The sequence below is a fragment of the Manis pentadactyla genome, chromosome 7 (assembly GCF_030020395.1).
Source record: "Manis pentadactyla isolate mManPen7 chromosome 7, mManPen7.hap1, whole genome shotgun sequence".
Taxonomy (NCBI): domain Eukaryota; kingdom Metazoa; phylum Chordata; class Mammalia; order Pholidota; family Manidae; genus Manis; species Manis pentadactyla.
This window is the reverse complement of record NC_080025.1, coordinates 130,494,542-130,514,440: the sequence shown is the minus strand read 5'-3', so window position 1 is coordinate 130,514,440 and position 19,899 is coordinate 130,494,542. Positions and strand designations below refer to the sequence as shown.

The following is a 19,899-nucleotide window of genomic DNA, read 5'->3' as shown; positions in this document are numbered from 1 at the left end:
TAGAGAAAGAAGAGATGAAAGGAAATGCCCCTTGTATGAAAAAGAAACACATGTCACATGTCTAAAGAAACCATGAGAGGTATTTTATTGATTTCTCTTTTCACACACAGTATACTCGGACTACAAACCATGGGGCTTGAGCCTTCAACTTCCTCATAGACAAAACCACTTCATAAGAATACCAGTATACCTCATTCTGGACTCCAAATCTTAGAAATATTCTTAAAGTCTCTTTTTTCAACTTTTAGAGCAATTATTCAATGTATTTCTATGTAATTCATTGTGAGAATTTCAGCAAAAAAAAGTTTTAGGAAATGAGGCAAACACCAACTTTGTCAGTAGAATTACTCAGCTAGCATTCTGCTGACATTGAATCATTCATTGTATGGGTTTCTTTTTCAATCAATTACATGACAGATACACAGGAGGCAGAAATGAAAGGGGCAGACAGTCCTTTATAACACAGTTTAGTAAGTATTACATCTGTATAAAAGTAATGTGGCCACTCCTTCAGATTGCAGATGTATCAAAAGATATAAAATTTAAAAATAAGACTATATAGAAGAAAGTTGGGAAACTTTACTTATATTCTAGGAGTGTGGAAGACCTAAATTTGACACAAAACCCAAAAGCTATGAAAGATAATATTGAAATATATAACCTCATAAAAAATAAAAACAAATGTCTACATGGCCAGATATCATAAAGTGAAAAGAGAAAGAAACTGGGGGAAAATTATAAAGTAAATCCCAAGGAACTAATTTACCTTATAAAGAGTTCCTGTAAATAAGGAAGAAGATAAACATACTAGAAAAATATAGTTCACTAAAAGGGGCATAACATTATTTGAACATTTTTGAAAATTTCAAATGTTAAAAGTGAAAAGAACAGGATATTATCCTAACCACCCTGTACCTATCACCCTGCTTCAGTATTATTTTAGCCTAACCTTGTTTTATCTGTATCTTTACCCATTCTCAATTCAGATTATTTTGAAGTAATATATCCAGATATAACCCAACTATCATAACAAAAAATTATTTTTACACAAATCAAGAGAATTTTAACCTTATTCATATAAGAAGAATTACAAATCAAAACCACCTTGGAAATACCACTTTTCACCTATCAGATTGGTGAAGATAAAAACATTTGATAATGCAACCTGCTAGCAAGGGAATATAAGAACTCTCAAACATTAACAATGACATGAAAATTTGGTATTATCTCTAAGAAAAGCACACTTGGCAATAATTATCAAAATGTAATGAACCACAGAGGTAGGCAAGAACTTTGAAAACAGCATAGCAAAGACCTGGCTGCTTTCCTTCTCATATCCTGTAAGTTGATGTCAAGCTAACAACTAGAACAACTTGTAGGAGTTATCAAGTGAATGAAACTTGGTAACTACAACTAGCATAAAACAATATAGAAGCTTTACTTTAAACACACACACATGCACACATATGGCACCTCCTGATGCCCTCCTACCCAACCCAGATCAGGCCCCCATGGTTTTATGCTCTCATGGCACACTTCGCCTTTCCTCTATAGCATGTACCACAGTATGTAATAATATACTTATCTGAGGGTTCTGATTAATGCCTTTCTTCCCCTCTAGACTTTAAATCCCATAAGGACAGGGACCATCTCAGCCCAGTGTCTGGTCCATGACAAATAATGAATGCAAAAGAATAATTCATTCTTTCACTCAACGAATATTTATTATGGGCAGGTGAGCACTGGGCTAGATTCTGCAGATGTGGCGCTGAGTGAGAAAAACTAGTTCTGTCTTCTCTTGAAGCTGCTGCTCTAGCCGTCAAAATTACATTACCAAACATATATAGACACACACACACACACACACATCATAAGAAGTAATCTAACAGACACGATTCAGTTGGTCTGCAAGCAGGCATTGTTTTTACATACAATAGGATCATTAAAAGAGACTTTTTTCTGATTAAAATAAACTGAGTAACACTAAATTCTTAAATAATAAGTTTATTGTTCACTATAACAGTTGCAAAATAGAGGGGAAAAAACCTACAACCTTACTATCCAAATACAACTACTTTTGGCAATGAGTATATTTCTTTCCTGTGTTTTGTAGGAATCTTTCTTCAATATCACAGTGAACACAGGACATGCAATGTTCTCTGCTTTTTATATCAGACACTTAATCTTCCTTCATTCGTAATATAGAGATCAAGGAATATCACAAAATGGTCTCCTTCCAAAAGGGTAAAAGGTGTCTGGTAGCCATGGCTTCAAGTTAGTCAATCCTTTCTGCCCTCTTCAAGACCAACACATGTACCAAGTAAAGCAGGCCCCCAGCACCTTCCCTGCAATATTAATATCTGCCTTCACGTTTAAACAAGATGACTTTCAAATAGACGAGTAATTGGCTCACACATGTCAATCATTCTTTTCTCTACATCTTTCTCTCTTCCATATTCCTGGTAAGATACAGCACCTCTGAGAGGATTTCTTCCATCTAGTCCTCATGCTTTTCCTATTTGTTAAATATTAGAGAACTTCCTCCAGCTTCTTTGGAACAAAAATGGCAAGAAAATACTCAAGCTGGATTCTGAGAAAGAATCAATAATTAGGCAGCAGGAGGTGAAGCAATTGGTTGTGAGCTGCACAGGCTGAAATCTGAAACTGAAGACACTGCCTATCTTTCTCTGGAAATTATGGGTAGCAGGCGGTTCTGGGAGATCAGCAAAGCACATTACCCTAATGTTCATCAAGTTGGCAACAACAGTGGTTAGATATTTCCTGTAATAGTAAGCAGGTGTTTATAGATACTAGTTAGATTATGAATGAACAGAAAGATAAAACATTTATCCTATTAATAGCTAATAGAGAGTTGGGGTGTGGGTATCAAAAGTAAAATAAGTGGGTCACCAAAGTGATTTTTAAAAACTGGCTGTGAGAGTATTCTGGCTCTAGGAAGTGGAAGCAAGACAAGACTTCACTAGCCTGGTTCCTTCAACATTTCTAGCAAAACAGCACACAACATTAATTCTCCTTCCATAAAGATGAATGAAAACAGGCTTGCAGCGCATCACAACCAGACTGTATTTAATAAGAGGATGTTGAACAATGAAATTTGTGGGTAAGTTACAGTAGGGGTACCTTGCCTCAGAGTAGCATCACATGCTAATGCTAATGATGGGAAGGGGGGCCTATCAGGAAGGATGGTTCGTGGTTGTTTTTACAAATCTGTGCCCCAACTTTAAGAAAAACAAATTCTTGTACCTTTAGCATAAGATTCCTTCAATGATAAAAGACAATAATAATTCAAAGTATTTTGACTTTACTTCTAAAATCAATGGTCCTAACACCTCCCAGTAAGCTTCCATGAACATGCAGGGTTCAGGTGATCATCTGACAATAGCTTTCTAAAACTCTAAACCAGTAGAAGCAACAAAGCCAATCACTTTTAAATGACGTTACCAAGGTGATTAATTCTTGAGGCATTTGGAAGTATTTGCTGGCACACAGCCACTACAGACTAGCTCAAAAGCACCAGTCCTTTGGAATTCCAGTCCCAGAATTTAATCTTTCATCTTCAGAAAGAATGGTTCACTCCAAACGTTTGCTTTCTGTGTGACAAATCAAAAAAAACCTCTAGGACTGAGACATGTCTGAAACAAAAGGGTTTACTGAGCCTTTACAGATGCGGTCCCATGACAGGAAATTTCTGCTTCACCAGCATGGCCGGTTAACAGAAACAACTTACACACCAGATGCAAAGAACAAGGCATGTTTATGAGGGTTCTCAAGGAAAGAAAGTCCTCCAAATTCACACTGGCCATGGATGAGGAAGGTGGGCTAACACAAAGTGGGTAAAGTCCTGGCATACGGGGTCACTGGTCCTGAGGTCCTCCTAGATGAGTGTGGACATGACTTCATTCAGGAACATGGAGTTCTGGTTAGCCATGGCCCACAGCTCCTGACTGATGACCTTCCCTGGTATCTCTCCCTCATTCTCTGGCCCTTATGCCACTTAATATAGAAATTTCCAAATTTTTGCTTTGTCATATGTACTACTTTATCTCATAATAAAGGATTTGGGCCCAAATTTTCATATTAGCACATTTAATAAAATGGCATCATATTATACACACAAAACCAAGACAAACAGCTTGTATACTTGCCAATGTCCAATATATCCTGCCTACAAAAGCCTATAAAATACTGACAAAAAAAAAAAAACCTTAGAGAACAAAAAAGCCTTCCTGCTGACTCACTCCTCACAGAGAAACATTTATTATTTCCTGGTTCCACTTCTACAGCTGCAATTTCTACTCATGAATTCTGGAAGGGGCTTAGGGAATGGGAGAGGCTGGGGTCAAAATCCTATGAAAGTCACACTGCTTCTAAGGGAACTGTAATGAGGTCTGCAGAAAAGTTATTGATCGTGCCCTTTAGATTCATTTCCAATATACACTATAGTCATGTTATTTTCCTATGACAGTTCAGTGTATTCATCTAGGGACTTGCAGCAATAGGGCAAATAGCAAACCAGAATTTTGGAGTGTTCATTAGTAAGGGGACAAAAGTTCACAGAAATCCAGTCACTAGGCAAAGAAAGAAGAAAAGCAAAGTTCAGTTTAGAACCTTTCCCCAGCTTCTCAGGAACACATGAGTGATCAAAGAACACAGACGTTGAGAAAGGAACCAGAACAAATAAGCATGTGTATTCACACACAGGTATGCAGGTAACAGTACTTCGTGGTGCTCCTCTACTGACCTCTAACCGTATAACCTCATCCAACACAAGCAACTCCTTAGGGACAGTGCTGGCATTCAAGGTCAGGTCCGCCTGACACCAAAACCCAAGCTCATCACAACATGTGCTTTGAAATACTCTGTGGCGGGAGGGTGGGGCGGTGATTTCTCCACCCATCTCACTTTTGAATGAAGTTGACAAGGGATTTAATTTTTGAAGAGTTTTAAAGAATAACTCAAATCAGTATTATTTGGATATACAAAAGAATACAAAAAATGTAAATAGAATACATTAATTTTTCCAAAAAATTTCAAGTCAGTCTGGGGAATTCCACACTTCCTTACATAATTCTGTACTTAACTGACATAACTCTATAGCTTACTTAGCTATTATTATTTCTCCTTAAATTTGTTTAACTTCTTAGAAAAAACTGTTAAAGCCTTAAGTACAAACAGAATTTCCTTAACATGTCAACATAATTACGATCCCCTCTACGCACCCCCCAGGAACTCTTGAACAACTGGAAGGACATGCTCAACTTTGTGCTCTGCTCAGATGCAAATGTAGTTTCCATTGTGGCTCCCCAACAGCTCCCAGCCCCCCATGCCAAATTCCTGCCTGGTCTATGTCTGGTAGATGTGGAGGGTGGGGGACAGAGGCAGAGAAGGGGAAGGAGAGATCAGAAACTTTTGTAGTGAATATTGGATTTTCCAGGAAAGCCTCAATTTCAAGTATCTTGTTCTGTCAGATGACATTAGTCTTTTATGCCCTGAACTCCGGTTTGGCAGACATGATATCCCAGTGTATGGCAGTCAAGACAGAGTTAGGATCATAGTACAATTTCAATTTTCCCATTATGAAACAAGAATTAAGAAATCCAAATCCAAATCCTCTTAGTTGTTTTAAGGAGATACAGTAATTCCTGAGACTGATTTGCCTATTAGCAAATACCACCACACATTAGTAAAAACACAGGACAAAGGAAAGACCATGAACTTACATTCAACTCCAAGACCAGACACTTGTGACCTTGAGCTAATCACTTCATCTCTGAGCCCATTTTCCTAACAGTAAGTAGTTCGTAGTGGTGTAGTGAGAACTAAACGAGGTAGGTTGCCTTGAACACTGCTTAGTACTCAGTTAATGTTCAGTAATTGCTACATCCTTTCATTTCAGTATTAACAGTATGTGTAAAACTTCTCAGCTACATAAAAAAACAGCTGAATTATGCTTATGCAAGCTGTTTTTACCCATGTGAGTTTGTATGGACTATAGAATCCCAAGTTCAGAAACAAAAATCAGCAGAAGATATTTGTTTACACACCACAGTGAACAGTTATCAAAAATGCAAACTGCACCCCCAGCTACCTTGATTGGCTGTCCACAGTGAGGTTCTCTCCCCTCTGGTAGCTGCTGTCTGCCACCTGGGTGGTAGACCTCTTCACAATTTGCTTTAGCTCCTGCTCCAAGCGTTCCTGGATCGCCATCACCGTCTCTGGGATCTTCTTCAGTTTGGCCAGCCCCTTGATGAGGATGCCCATAAAAAGAGTGCTGTTTTCCTCTGGATCCAATTCCAAATCCTCCTTAATGTCCTGCAGGTTTATCTCCCTCACTGGAGAGGAAAAAATATATATATTCCATTACAAAATTCACAAACAGAATTAAGTCTAATAATTGGGATCACTGCTTTGATTACTTCCTTAAAGGAATCAGAGATGATTTTTCAGTTAAATTTGTAATTAGATTATATTCACATAGTACCTAAGAATCACAAAATAATAGTCACATTCTTCAAATCATACCCATCAGTCAGTAATGAGAGCTAAAAATGGTTCAGGACAAGTCAGCAAATCTCCATGGGAAGTTGTCCATAGACAACCATTTGCACAATGAATCAGTCAGCTCATGACATTTAGTAAGAGTTCACTGCTTATGAAATGCCATACTTGGTGCTGCAGAATTCTCAAGAGCCAGACCGTAGTCTCAAATTTTTACTTATTAGAAGAGGTAAGTAGCTTGATAAAGACATTATAAATACATGTAGAAAGGGTAAGTTAAAATTATAACAAAAGAGATTATGAAAAATTAAGGAAAAACAATCTATACTAGTGAGAGAAGACTTTGAGGGAAAGAGTAATAAAAAACTAGTTCCTAAATATGAAAGAACCACCTTCTATGTTTCACATATGTCAGCACATGTTGACAGCAATATCGTTGTCTACTGAAGACAGGTCTTGCTAAGCCATGGAAGTTTTCTGAGTAGTAATTTTATATGTCAAAGTCTCCGCAAATCTTTAGATTATAGCTTTCACCCAAACCATCTGGTGTGGGAATGGAAGAAGTGACCAAGAACAGTGGTTCTTAATGCCTGTGGACAGGAGGAGAAGGGCATGGCAAGTGGGATCTGAGACTTCTGTCATCTGCTAAAAACTTCAGGCCTTGCCCTCAAACAAATCCACACATATGCAAACTTATCATATGATTTCAAGGGCTTCATAAATACCAAAAGAACTGTGGGTTAAAAACCTCTGGCCTGAAAATAACTCTCATTTTATGAATGGCTGGACTGACACAAAAGCAAAAGTGAGCAGAAGCCTAAAGATGGACCCTAGTGAAGTTTTCCCCATCCTCCTGTCTCCCCCACTCCTCAAAACAACTGGAAGGTTTCTAAATATGTGACATCCTGAAAGAATGTGTGTATTCTTCTTTAGTGGATTCAAGCTCAACGATACTACAAGCCCACTCCAAGTTGTTTGGCAACACTGGAATGTAAAAATCTATTTAGGAAAGAATGATAACAGCCCAGTTTATGGAGTAAGTAACCACTGAATAAATTCTCTATACTTTAGATGACATGTAGGCTATTCTTCTGAATCATTTTTTTTGCTCCCAAATTATAAAATGCCCTTAAGAACCAAAGGCATTTAATAAAAAATGTGATATAATTACTTACACAAGCTTGCTCTTAAGTGAATAAGTCCTCTACAGATTTATCCATGTTTTTCCATGCTGTTTTACTGAGACTCACTAGACTCCCAAAATCTATGGTAAACTGAGAGTGGAACCAAGAAGATTCAAGCCCCTAAAGATGACATGACAATTCTCAAGGCAAATCAAGAAAGAAAAAAAAAGTCATCAGTATTGCCAATGTGACATTCTAAGAACAGACATTTCAGTTATTGGTTCTGTTTTATACATGAAGAACTAGAGACCTTAGGCCACAGAGTTACTCCATCCTGCAAAACAGCAAGAAAAGTTCTTAACAGCCAAGGAACCATCTAAATTCATCATGCTAGAGGGGAAAAATGAAACAAAACTAAAAGCAGAGCTTCAGGCAGGGGAAAAAAATAGAAATTTAGCCGGGACAAATGGTCTTCACAAAAGAGCACGTATGAACCACAAATAGGACCCAAGCAAAGGGCCACCTGAATGTCAACCACCTGCCACAAAAGAGTGATTGGTGAGGAGATACGTGTAGTTTAAATCAATAAGCCCCTAGATTACGTGGCATATAACTACTATGATAGATAGCCTATTAAAAATAACAAGTAAGCAAGGTATGAATAATAAAATACCACAGCCTCAAATGGCATGTCTGTTTAGAACCTTATCTTTCTGTTGGTCCCCTAAAATCTACCAGACATGAACACTGAACAGATTCAGTATTAATTAATTTATATCATTTATTTCATTTCCATCAATAGGAAATTAAAAGGAACTTAGAGATAATACAATCAACCATGAACACTAGTCTAGTAATCACAGAAACCCTGTGAGGTCAGGTGCTTTATGGAAAAACCCTTGCACAAAAATAATTTAGATGAAATTCAGTAAAGCCTCATACTACAATTAGAACAAAAGGCACATATTTCCAAACTACCAAATGCAGCATCATTCTCTTGGATCTGTATTGCTCTAATATGTACACAATATGTAGATTTTAGAACACTGTACAATTAGAAACACTTTACTCCCTTTCCCCATTCTCTTATCTTTGTTTTTGTTTTTGCTCTAGAATCTTATCAAATGAGGATATATTGAATCTGGTTTAAAGACCCTCACTAACTGAAAGGACAGTGCTAAATATTCAAAGACTTCTATGTCCTTAACCAATTATTTCTATTAAAATCCTATTGGCACCAATTGTTTCTTATTATGCACACAGAGAAAGAGAGGGAGGGAGAAAGATGGATATACAGGTATGTATGTGTAAGTAGATATAAATCGTGCCTGTGGTTCAGCATGGATTCATAGAAGGAGCACTTATCTATGACACTTTGGGACTCATGAAAGGATTACCTAGATGATATCTAAAGTGCCTTCAAGCTCTACAATTCCAAGGTACTATTAATGAAGTTTAAGTCTATTCATCTCTGGTCTATAGTTAATTATATACACCTATATTATAGATGGTTGATCTGGTATTTTTAAATGGGCTAAGTGAATAATCCATTTATGCAGCTCAATATCTTATAAAAGAAAACTTGTTTTTTTTGTTTCCCAATGAGTACAGAAAGCAACCTAGAGCAGTCCATGGCTGTTGTTTTTTTTCCCCACTATGTTTGGTAAGAAAAGATCAGTATCAGGCCATAGTTATACACACATCATCAAGTTAAAGAAGATAAGAACCTTAGTAATATACTCTAATATTTCATTGAATAAACTGTATTATTTCACTTATTATTTACATTTATACACATTAATTAAGGTATAAGAAATAATGGTAGTGTTTACTGAAGAAACTGCTAGATGTGATTGCTTACACTATGATGGCACCTAAAGTATGCGAAGTTCACATATATGACTCCAACCTACATAACTTAATTTACATGTTGTATTCATGAACAGTATCCCTATATAACAGGAGGGATATCTGCCACTGTTGAACAGAATTCAATATAAGAGCCTTAAAGACTTTCCAAGCTTAATTAGACCAGTAAATTATCAAGAAAATTAGATATTCACAATACTGCCCCCATAGATGGGAACCTGACCTCAGAATACTGACAATATTTTCAAGTAGAAAATAGTAAGAAAGTTACCAAGTAAAAATAATTCAAAATGGCACTGTAAATTCATACTTGAGATATCCATATGCTCAAAACACAATTTTACATAAAATATAAATTAAGAAACTAAAAAGAAACAGTCCGGCTCAATATTGAAAATAATTATCTCTTATAGAGAAGAAATGCAAACAATGAGTGGAACCAGAGCATGTATCCAATGAGCTCTGGGTAGACAGGCAGGTAGAGGCAAGCAGGATATAGCTTATGCAGAGTTACAGAGACTTAACATGCTCCACTGGCCAGGTGAGATGACAAAATTCCCCATCAAGGGCTGCGAGCACAAGACTAAATCAAGCTCTAGACCTAGGCTGTTGGCCTTACCAAATCTTTATCCTCCGTTCACGTCCTGGTGGAGATACTTGGTCAACTACATATCTTAAACATTTACCATTTGCTTCACCAATGAAAATTATTTCCAACATCTCTTATTCGAATTAAGGCACCCACTGGTGCAAATTGAAGGAGTAGTACCCCATGCCCTGGTTGCCTCTAGAGGATAGCATCTGGATTAGGGTCTTTCAAATGTTAACTAACTACCCCTGAAGTGTGGATTCCTGATTAAGGTACTTCAAAAATGTTAACTAAGCACCCCTAAGGCGTATATTAAATTATCTTAAAGAAAACTACAGACAATGTACACCCCACTTCTAAAAGGAGGCAGCCAAAAGCTGTTGTCAACTAATATTAGGGGCTATCACTAAAATGAAGGTAGGAGTTTTTCCAGCCTCAGCACAAGGATAATTTCAATTCTGAAATGGAGGTGGAATCCTGTACTGTAGCGAGTTTTCAAAGCAAAATGAATGTGCACTGGTCCTTCCATAAGTGAAAGTGGGCTAAGGGGAAATGATGGTATGTTTGCTTGGTTGGGGTGGGTGGGAAATTAGAGTGGAAGACTTTGAGGAAACAAAAAACAAGCAAACAAAACTAACATCTGTTGAATCCCCCTTGGGCAGCACTTAATGTGCAGTGTCTCCTTTACAGCAAGGAGGATGTACCTTGAAAGGACTAGTAGTAGCAGCCAACAGAGAAGAGGCTACTAAAAATATGACACGAATACAGGATATGAAAAAAGACAAGGAACAGATAAATACACTGATAATCTAAATCAATATTCACTAAAATGTATTAGGTTGCAGTCTTTTGTTAAAGTATGTTTTTGTAAGTTCAATTGCCCAGGGAGCTAGCATGATGCAGTAAGAAGAAAAAGAGCTTAGATTTTGATCAGTATCTCTACCTCTTTCTAGTTGTGTGAGGTCTCTCCAGTCTTGCTGGAGCTCAACTTCTTTATCTGTAACATGTGCATAATAAAGGAGAAAATGTGCCATCAAAACACAAAAACCTCCTAAAAAAAATGTACTTTTAACACTTCTAGCTTTAGGTACTACGGGATTGCTGAAGACAATAGCAGTTGCTTAGGAATCCATTGCTGAACATTTCTGCCAAAACCAACATAGAACAAGAAGAAATAAAACTCATAAAAATCATGCCCTCAGGATAACTTGAAGACAAGTTGCCCAAAATTCAAAACAACTGTAAATAATAAGAAAGAAATACCACCTAACAGCAGCAAGTGATGTCTCATGCTCCTGGCCTGCCCCTGCTCAGCCACAAGACTTTGTTAAAGTCAAAGGTAGACTGAGATGAAGAGACAAGAAGGGACTTATTGATGAACCTCAGACTGATCTAAGACCATCACTACAAAAACAAAGTCCACCCTAAGTTTCAAAATACTAAAAAGTATCCAAGCAGATCAGAGCATGGACTATAGGAAAGAGACTTAAGGAGCAGTATTCAAGACATATACCTACTGGGGAAGAAATGAGACAAAAAGGAAGACAGAAATGCCCTCTGGCTATAGGACAGTGAAGGGAGCAAAAAGCATAAAGGGGAATTTCAGGATCCTTCAAGACAAGAGAGTCAAAATTCCAATAATAAACATCTTTCCCAACCATCAAAACAAAAAAATCCACTAAGTATATGAATTTTGCTCTGCTGACAGAAGAGGGAGCCAGTGAGCTAGGAATGCTATAAAACACCCCAATAAAAATGAACAGAGAAAATGATGCACAGATTCATATGGAGGTATACAAAGAAAAAAAAAATCAAAATCCAACGCATATCAACAGAGGAAAATTTCCTGCAATAAAACAACCACATAGTATATTAACCTAGATGACAACATTCCAGATGAAATTAATATTTTCAAACAAGAATTTAGGGATATGAAAAGCTACCTTGAGTCAGAAATCCAAAAACTAAGAATAGACATGGACCAACAAAAGGAAGGAGGTGTGAGAAGAAAATCGACTACACTCACAAAAGATATGGAGGAGAGAGACAAAATTTTCTTAGACATGAAGGATAAATTATAAAATACCCAATGGAAAATAGAGTCAAATGAGTAGTTTATGAAGTGTACTGAGAAAATGCAGGGAAACAAAAAAGAGGATAAAAGGGATATAAAGAAAGAAATAAAAAGACCAAAGAGAAAGTAGCAGAAATGGAAGACAGATTAAGAACACAGTAACACATGAGGTGAATAATAAGAAAGCAAAATACTTAATTATAAACCAAGAAAATTTGCCAAAAAAAAAAAAAAAGATTTTGGCTCTACAACGTGAAAAGAGCTCATTGGATACCTTGGAAAGTTACCCCCCAACAACCCAAGATAAAAATCAGCTCCAAGATGTATCCCAACTAAAACTATTAAATTCCTAAGTTAAAAATTCTTCAGGGCCTACAGGATCAAATAACTTCTAAGGACAAATAAAAATCAGACTCATATCAGAATTTTCATAAAACACACAAAGGAAGACAACAATGAAATAGCATTTTATTTAAAAATTCAGTAAGTGAAAGTGTATACTAAGGAATAAATACCCACCCAAGCTGTCCTTTAAGTACCAAGGATATAGGAAAAACAAAATAAATGAAGAAATTTTTTAGTTGAAGGAATTCTGCACCGGTGAGCCCTTCTGGAGGAATCCTTTAGATGACAAGACAAGCTTCATCCAACCAAGAGATTACTAGAAAAACTTCAGCAAAAAGACTGATGGTGAGTAAGCATTCAAAATATTTAAATGTAGATTTAATATAAAAACAAAAGAGGGAGTGTGGATAGAAGACAACTGTATAAAGCCAGTATGTTGCAAAAAAGTAAAAATAATGCAACTAAAAATTGGCAGGAGAGGAAGAGGAAAACTGAGTGTGTTGTTTGTTATCCAGGCAATAGATGGGAATTAAAGGATACCAATAAAAACGATTCTGAGAGTCATAGGTTAAAGAAAAAAAAAGACTAAGAGCATTTTTCAAAGGTTTAAAGGTTTTTAAACACAGTAAAAGATAATCACTAGGGAAAAAAGCCTCGATAGAAGATTTTGTTTAAATTAAAGAGCAAAGAATTAACATCAGGGAGAAAGAAACATAGCAAATAAAAATAATGTATTTATAAAATACTATGATAGAGTTGAGACAAAAATATCAATCATATAAATGTGTATCAAAGGATTCAACCCACCTATTAAAAGGATTTTCAATTTCATTCACAGAGCACAAAGCAAGGCCTAACAACATGCCATACACATCTCTAAAACAAACTAGCAATTTAGAATGGCTAGAAATATTTAATGAACAAAGGTATGACATAACTGTCTTCTTATCACTGAATATTTATCAGTCAAATGAAAAAGCTAAAGTACATGATTTCAATTTCTAGTTCAGAAAAAACATAAGCCAAAAGAAAAGTACAAAGAAAAAAATAATAAAGATAAAATATAAAATAATTAGAGAACAAAAAAATAGTCCTAATCAATAGATCAAAATCCTCATCATTTTTGGGGAGTGGGGAAAGAGAGCAAGAGGGGGACCACAAAAGACAAACCACTGGCTACTCTGATCAAGAAGAAAAGGGAGATAGCACGAATGAAAAATAAATGACAAAAAAAGAAAATTTCAAAACTGTAAGAAAAGACTATGGACCTCTATATGAATAAAAATGAAGAAATGAAATGAATAATTTCCTAGGGAAATACAGATTATTAAAATTGATCCCACTAGGGACAAAATGCTTAAAGAGAACAATTTACATATAATATAGAAAATTATTAAGGCATAAAAAGTAAAAATATAAAAATGCACCAAATCCAAATGGTTTCATAGGGAAATTCCCAAATATTCAAAAGCCAGTTAGTCCCAATGCTCCATAAATCATTCCAGAGTACTGAAAATGAAGAGAAGCTTTCTAATTCCTTATAGGAAGCAAATTATTACATTGAAACCAAAATCTGATACAATTTAGACTACAAGTCGTCATCACTCATGAACATCTATGCAAAAATCCTAAATAAACTATTAGCCACCGATTCAACACCTGGTTGAGAAAATAACACACCAAGATCGAAAAGGATCTATTCTAGGAATGAAAAACTGGTCAATGTTAGAAAATCCATTAACATATCATATTAACAGATTAAAAAAATAAAAGACACATGACAATTCATAAAAAAATATAAAAATGAACTTCACGCATACGAAAAGTTCTTCAAACCAAGTCTTGATTAGAGAAATACAAATGAAACACTGCAATACCATTTTCACCTACCAAAGGGGCAGAAGTGAAAAAGTATGGCAACACATTCTTTGGCTAGGCTGTGGGGCAAACAAGCCCACCATACACTGGTGGTAGGAATGTCAACTGGCACAACTTCTGGAGGAGAATTTGGCAATTCTAAAAAAAATACATATCGGTTTATCTTTTGATCAAGTTATCCCCCTTCTAATATCATGATGCACCCCCAACTTATGAAAATTCATATGTACAGTTATATCATTGCTTACAATAGTTAAATATTGAAAACACCTTACAAAGCCATACATAAGAAAGTGGTTCGATTATGGTAAGTGGACACAGTGAAGTACTATGCAAGTGTTACAGGGTGAGGGCCAAAAGCTCTATGAGCTCATAGGCAGTGATATCCAAGATATAAGGTAAAATTACACAGCAAAGTGTAAGAGATTATCTATAGTACCCCACACTTCATGGAAGAAAGAAAGTTGTTAGAATAGTCATATATCTATCTGCTTTTTTGTACAAAAAGAAATCCAGGGTGGATAGACCAGAAACTAATGAGATTGATTAACTACATGGGATGGGTGGAAACAGAACAGAAAAATTACTACCATCCATTTAACTTTCTTATATATTAATGGGGAAAAGAAATGGCCATATAAAAACTGAGCAAATTGTGTATTTTCAATTGACAATTCACAAGAGACCCAAATGGAGTCCATAGAAACGTTCTCAACACCACTAGAAACAGATAAAAGCAAATTAAAATAACTTATAGGTAAAAATATAAAATAAAAGCAAACATTTTGAGATTTGTGCAATTCAGTTTGCAAAAATTAAATTAACAGCCAATTTTCAAGGCAAAGTAGAGAAATAAAAATGCATGTACTTTCGTACAATCACTTTAAAAAGCCATTTGGCAAGTTTAAAATGCACAGCATTCCTGTACATACCCACATATCCACCGTTAAGCGTTGGACTTCTCCCCCTTACGGACATCATGGCACATATGAAAAATAGTAGTGCTTATTACCATGCAAACAGGGTAAATGAAGGTAGCCACATGTGGCTGAAGAGGACCTGCATAGGGATTCTGACTGCCCCAAGATCCAACTGGTTACCCCAAAGGCTGAAAGATTCAGTATCTCAGATGTATCTATAACCCACTCCAAGAGATCAATGGTTGGTAAACTCTGTCCTACAGAATTATGTACAAGAATATTCATGGCTCTAAGGCTCACAATAATGAAAAACTAGAGACTGACACCTTGCCTATGTATAGGAGAACAGATAGGTTTTGATCTATTATATAACAAAACACTATACAGTAGTTAAAATTAATAAACTAGAGCTATATTGTCACACGAGAGAAAATCCAAAAACTACTTTGTTCAATGAAAAATCCCAGTAGAATGATACATATTGTATTATACAATTATACAATAATTGTACAATAAGATATTTCTTATTGTACAATAAGAAATTAAGTAAATTATACAATTAAAATTAAGTAAATAAGGAAATTAAGCTATACAATTTAAACCTTAAAATATTCAAAAGAATATGGTGTATATATATATATAAATTTAGGACATATTTACATATAAATATATACATAAACTATATGTATTATTTCTGTATTTACAGATGTACAATATATTTACATACACACAGTAAGAATATGCAAACATACAGAAAAGAGATACAGAACAAGTTCAAAACTGTAGTTCCCTCTGGGAGAGAAGAAAGAGGAAGAGAATTGAGGAAGATTCATACATTCATAGGAGGCTTCAATTGTACCTGTTTTTTATTAAGTCTGAATCAAATATGGAAAAACTATGAAGACATTAATCTAGTGGGAAGTGCATGGGTGATGGCCATATTGATCTCTGATATGTGAATAATGTAGTATTCATTCTTTATAACAAATATATTTTAAATAATTAAAAAACTCTGGCCTTGCTTCATTTTTACATTTTGAATATCTGAGCTATTGATTCTATTTTGACTCCCTTGCATATATTCCTCAGTTCTTCTTAGAATCATAGAAATCAACCAAGATATTTACTAAGTGCAAATGGAAGGATACTTTAGAAACAATTTATTTAAAATGCCAAGGGAAGCCCTTACTTGAGGACAGAAGTAACTCAAAGGGGGTCAGTCCTATTTTGGAGAATCAGATCTTCACTATTCTCAAGATGTGAGTTCCAAGAAGAGAAACTTCGCCCCTTTTTATATTGGGATTCATAGCTCCTACTCCACATATAAAAAATTTTTTAAATATCAGATCCTAAATTCTTGAAAAAACTATCAAGTCTCAGAACAAGGCTTTATGAAATAAAATGCACATAAGAAAACAGCAGCAAAAGAAAAAACATATGCTCTTAGGTTTTATTGCTTAACCTATGTTAGCACCAAAAAGAAAAGAAGTAAGAAGTCCAGTTTCATTACAGTTACACTCACAGCAATCCCAGCAGGAATGTGAATAAAATGAATTTTAAAAGTCACAAATGAAATGCCTGTGTACCCTGGGAATAATTTCTCAGTCAAAATGTTCCAAAGGCAGTTTGCCAAATAAAAGGACATACTGGGCATCAAAAGCTTAAACCAGCATTTTACTACAATTACTGGCTTTTCTCCACACTTCTGCTATCTTTCTACCTAAGTTCTAGTTGAATCACTACATCTAAATTAGACACCGGTTTTCCTGTAAATTACAAAATACTATGACTGATAAGAATAGGAGGAAAGCTTGCAAAATACATCTTTTACATAGAGCGGGAATAGCATGAGGCCAGCAACCAACTATTACCGTCCTGTGAACCTGGACCAATCACTCAACATTCCTGGGTTCAGTTTTCATATTTGTAAAATGAGTTTGAAAAATAATACCTGATGAACTAGAGTATACAAGCAATTTTTCTTATGTTAACTAACATGGGTTTCTTCTTATGCAAACTGCCTGTTAATATTTTGCGCCTCTTTTTGTATTTTGTATTTGCCTATTTTTGCCTCTTAGCTTGTTTTATTGATTTATAGGGGTTCTTTATATATTCTGGATACTTCTTAACCTCTGTCAGATAAATGTCGATCTTTCCATGTATATGGACTTTGCTGTGAATAGTCCATTATTTGCCCAGTTCTTTATTTTGCTATTTCTTTTCTTCATGAATATGTAGGAAAGCTAAGTGGATGCTAATTATTTTTCTTTTAATGGTTTGCTTGCTTCTGCCAAGTTGTTCCTTGATTTCGTATTTTGTAAATATTTTTTAAACAATGCACACACATATAATACTACACTTTTATTACAAGTACTTGATAACAGACTTGAATATGGTAGATGACAACGTAACTGTGATGGCAAAATAGTACCTGCCTAACTACCTCATAGGACTGCTGTGTCAGTTTTATGATGCAACATATTTTGCATATATATAACATGTAACCCATGACAGAAAAATCTCAGAAAAGTCACTCCAACTCCACCACTGAAGAAGACATTAGAAAAACGACTCATGTGCAAAATTCTCATTTAATTAATAATAATCTGAGAGTTCTCAGGAGTCACCTCCAACCTTAAGTTACGGCACTCCAATGGGAGATCTGCTCAACCCAGGGATTCCCTACTGGAGCTTCCTCTACAAAAATGTCACTTGTAATGGATTATACCCTCAATCCTACTATTTCACAGGATGAGAGGGGAGCTTTAAGAGCCTATGACTGAGAATAAGACAAAATTTCTGCCCTTTATTATATTTCACCAGCCCCACACTTTTTATATGTACTTAGTAACATTTTATGCAGTTCCCTACATAATTTACATCTTCCTCATGTACTCAATCCCTTTTAATAATGTGACCCAGATTAATACAGTCCTAAAGACTAGGGCAGCAATGACTTAAAGACTTCACACATAAATTTAAGAAAATGAAACTTTCATATAGTGGCTCCCTAAAGATAACTTAAGTCAGAAAATAGACACTGCAGAGTATGCTAAGCAGAATAACGGTTCCCCACAGATACCCTTGTCTTAATCCCCAGAGTCTTGCGGATGGTACTTTACATGACAAAGGAGACGATGCAGATGCCAGTAAGATTAAGGACCTTGAGATGGGGGTGAGTAGCTTGAATCATCCAGGAGGGATTGATCTAATCATAAATCCGCAAAGAAAAGGGAAAGAGTCAGAAGAGTGGGTCAGAGAGATGTGAGATGAAAAGGACGTGACTCACTGTCACTGGTTTTGAAGAGGAGGAAGGGGTCCGTGGGTCAGGGAACGCAGCAGTCTCCAGGGGCTGGAAAAGGCAAGTCAACAGATTCCCCTGGAGAGCCTCCAGAAGGAACACAACCCTGCCAACACCTTAATTTAAGCCCAATGAGACCCATATTGGAATTCCAACCTATGAAACTGTAAGACGATGAATTTATGTGGTTCTAATTTGTTGTGGCAGCAATAGAAAATGACTCAGAGCACACCCAGCATACTTAAAGGAAAACAAACTGGTTAGAACAGCCACTGTGGAACCCAGCTTCCGACCTGAAATCACACTTCTATCACTTGTCGGTTTTATCAGCTTACATCGATTATTAACCTCCCTATGACTTGATTTTTTCATCTGTAAAACAGGGCTAATAAGAGTACCTATTTCCTAGGACTGTTGAAGGATTAAATGAGCTCAAGCATTTATTCCTGTAAAGCACTTAAAATACTGTTTCATGTAAAGTAGGCACTAAACACATCTTAACTACTGCTATCGTTGACTTTAATCAATAGTATTTCAACTACCTTCTTTATCAGTCACTCACAGAAAAATCATAGGATTAACAGTCTTCAAAAATAGTCAAAGAAATGAGCCCTTCTAAAAAGAAAGGTCTGTACACATATCTACAAGTGATCCCCATATGCTCCCAGCTCCCCTAAATTACCATGCAGTTCTTCAAGTCATTCCTGATAGTGAAGGAACAGATTACCAAAGTGTCACCATGAACTCCACTAAATGATAAATGCTAACTATACGGTCTGACAGAAAAACTGCCCAAAGAGTAAGAGCTATCTTATTAAAAATAATAGATGTAGCAAAATTAGTTTCTAGTGAAATGTCATAATTGGCATCTTTCCAGATTATTTTCCAGTTATACAGCACTTCTCACTTGCAAAATGCCTGCCTATCGTTCCTTTATAAACAATTAAAATTTTTGCTTCACTTGGCCATCGACTCAGCAACATTTACTTAAACTAATACAACCAGACTAAGCAATGAGGATTCACATTATAAAAACACCAGATACAACAACTGGTAATTTCCACAAAAGGTAGAGGTCAAATACAAATCATAAGTATAAATATATATTCTCTTCCATAATTCCTCACCTTAACAGTTCAAAGCAGTGTCAAAACTCAATGAATAGCAACACTACCTCAACAACATAGGATTGTTGTTGGGAGAAACAACAAAAAGAGAAAACAAACCTTTTAAGTCCAGGAAGAGCCTTGAGTACTTGTGTGTCAAAAAAAAAATAAGCG

At 35.8% G+C, this 19,899-nt stretch overlaps 1 protein-coding gene across 6 annotated transcripts in view; it reads right to left on the bottom strand.

Annotated features, from left to right (window-relative positions):
• Window positions 1-19,899, bottom strand: part of EXOC4 (exocyst complex component 4) — a 797,616-nt gene that overhangs the window by 703,476 nt on the left and 74,241 nt on the right. For all 6 annotated transcript variants that reach the window (XM_036905582.2, XM_057504775.1, XM_057504777.1 and 3 more), the window contains exon 6: window positions 6,110-6,353. In XM_036905582.2, the coding sequence (XP_036761477.2) occupies window positions 6,110-6,353 (244 nt within the window). The remainder of the gene's footprint in view (window positions 1-6,109; window positions 6,354-19,899) is intronic.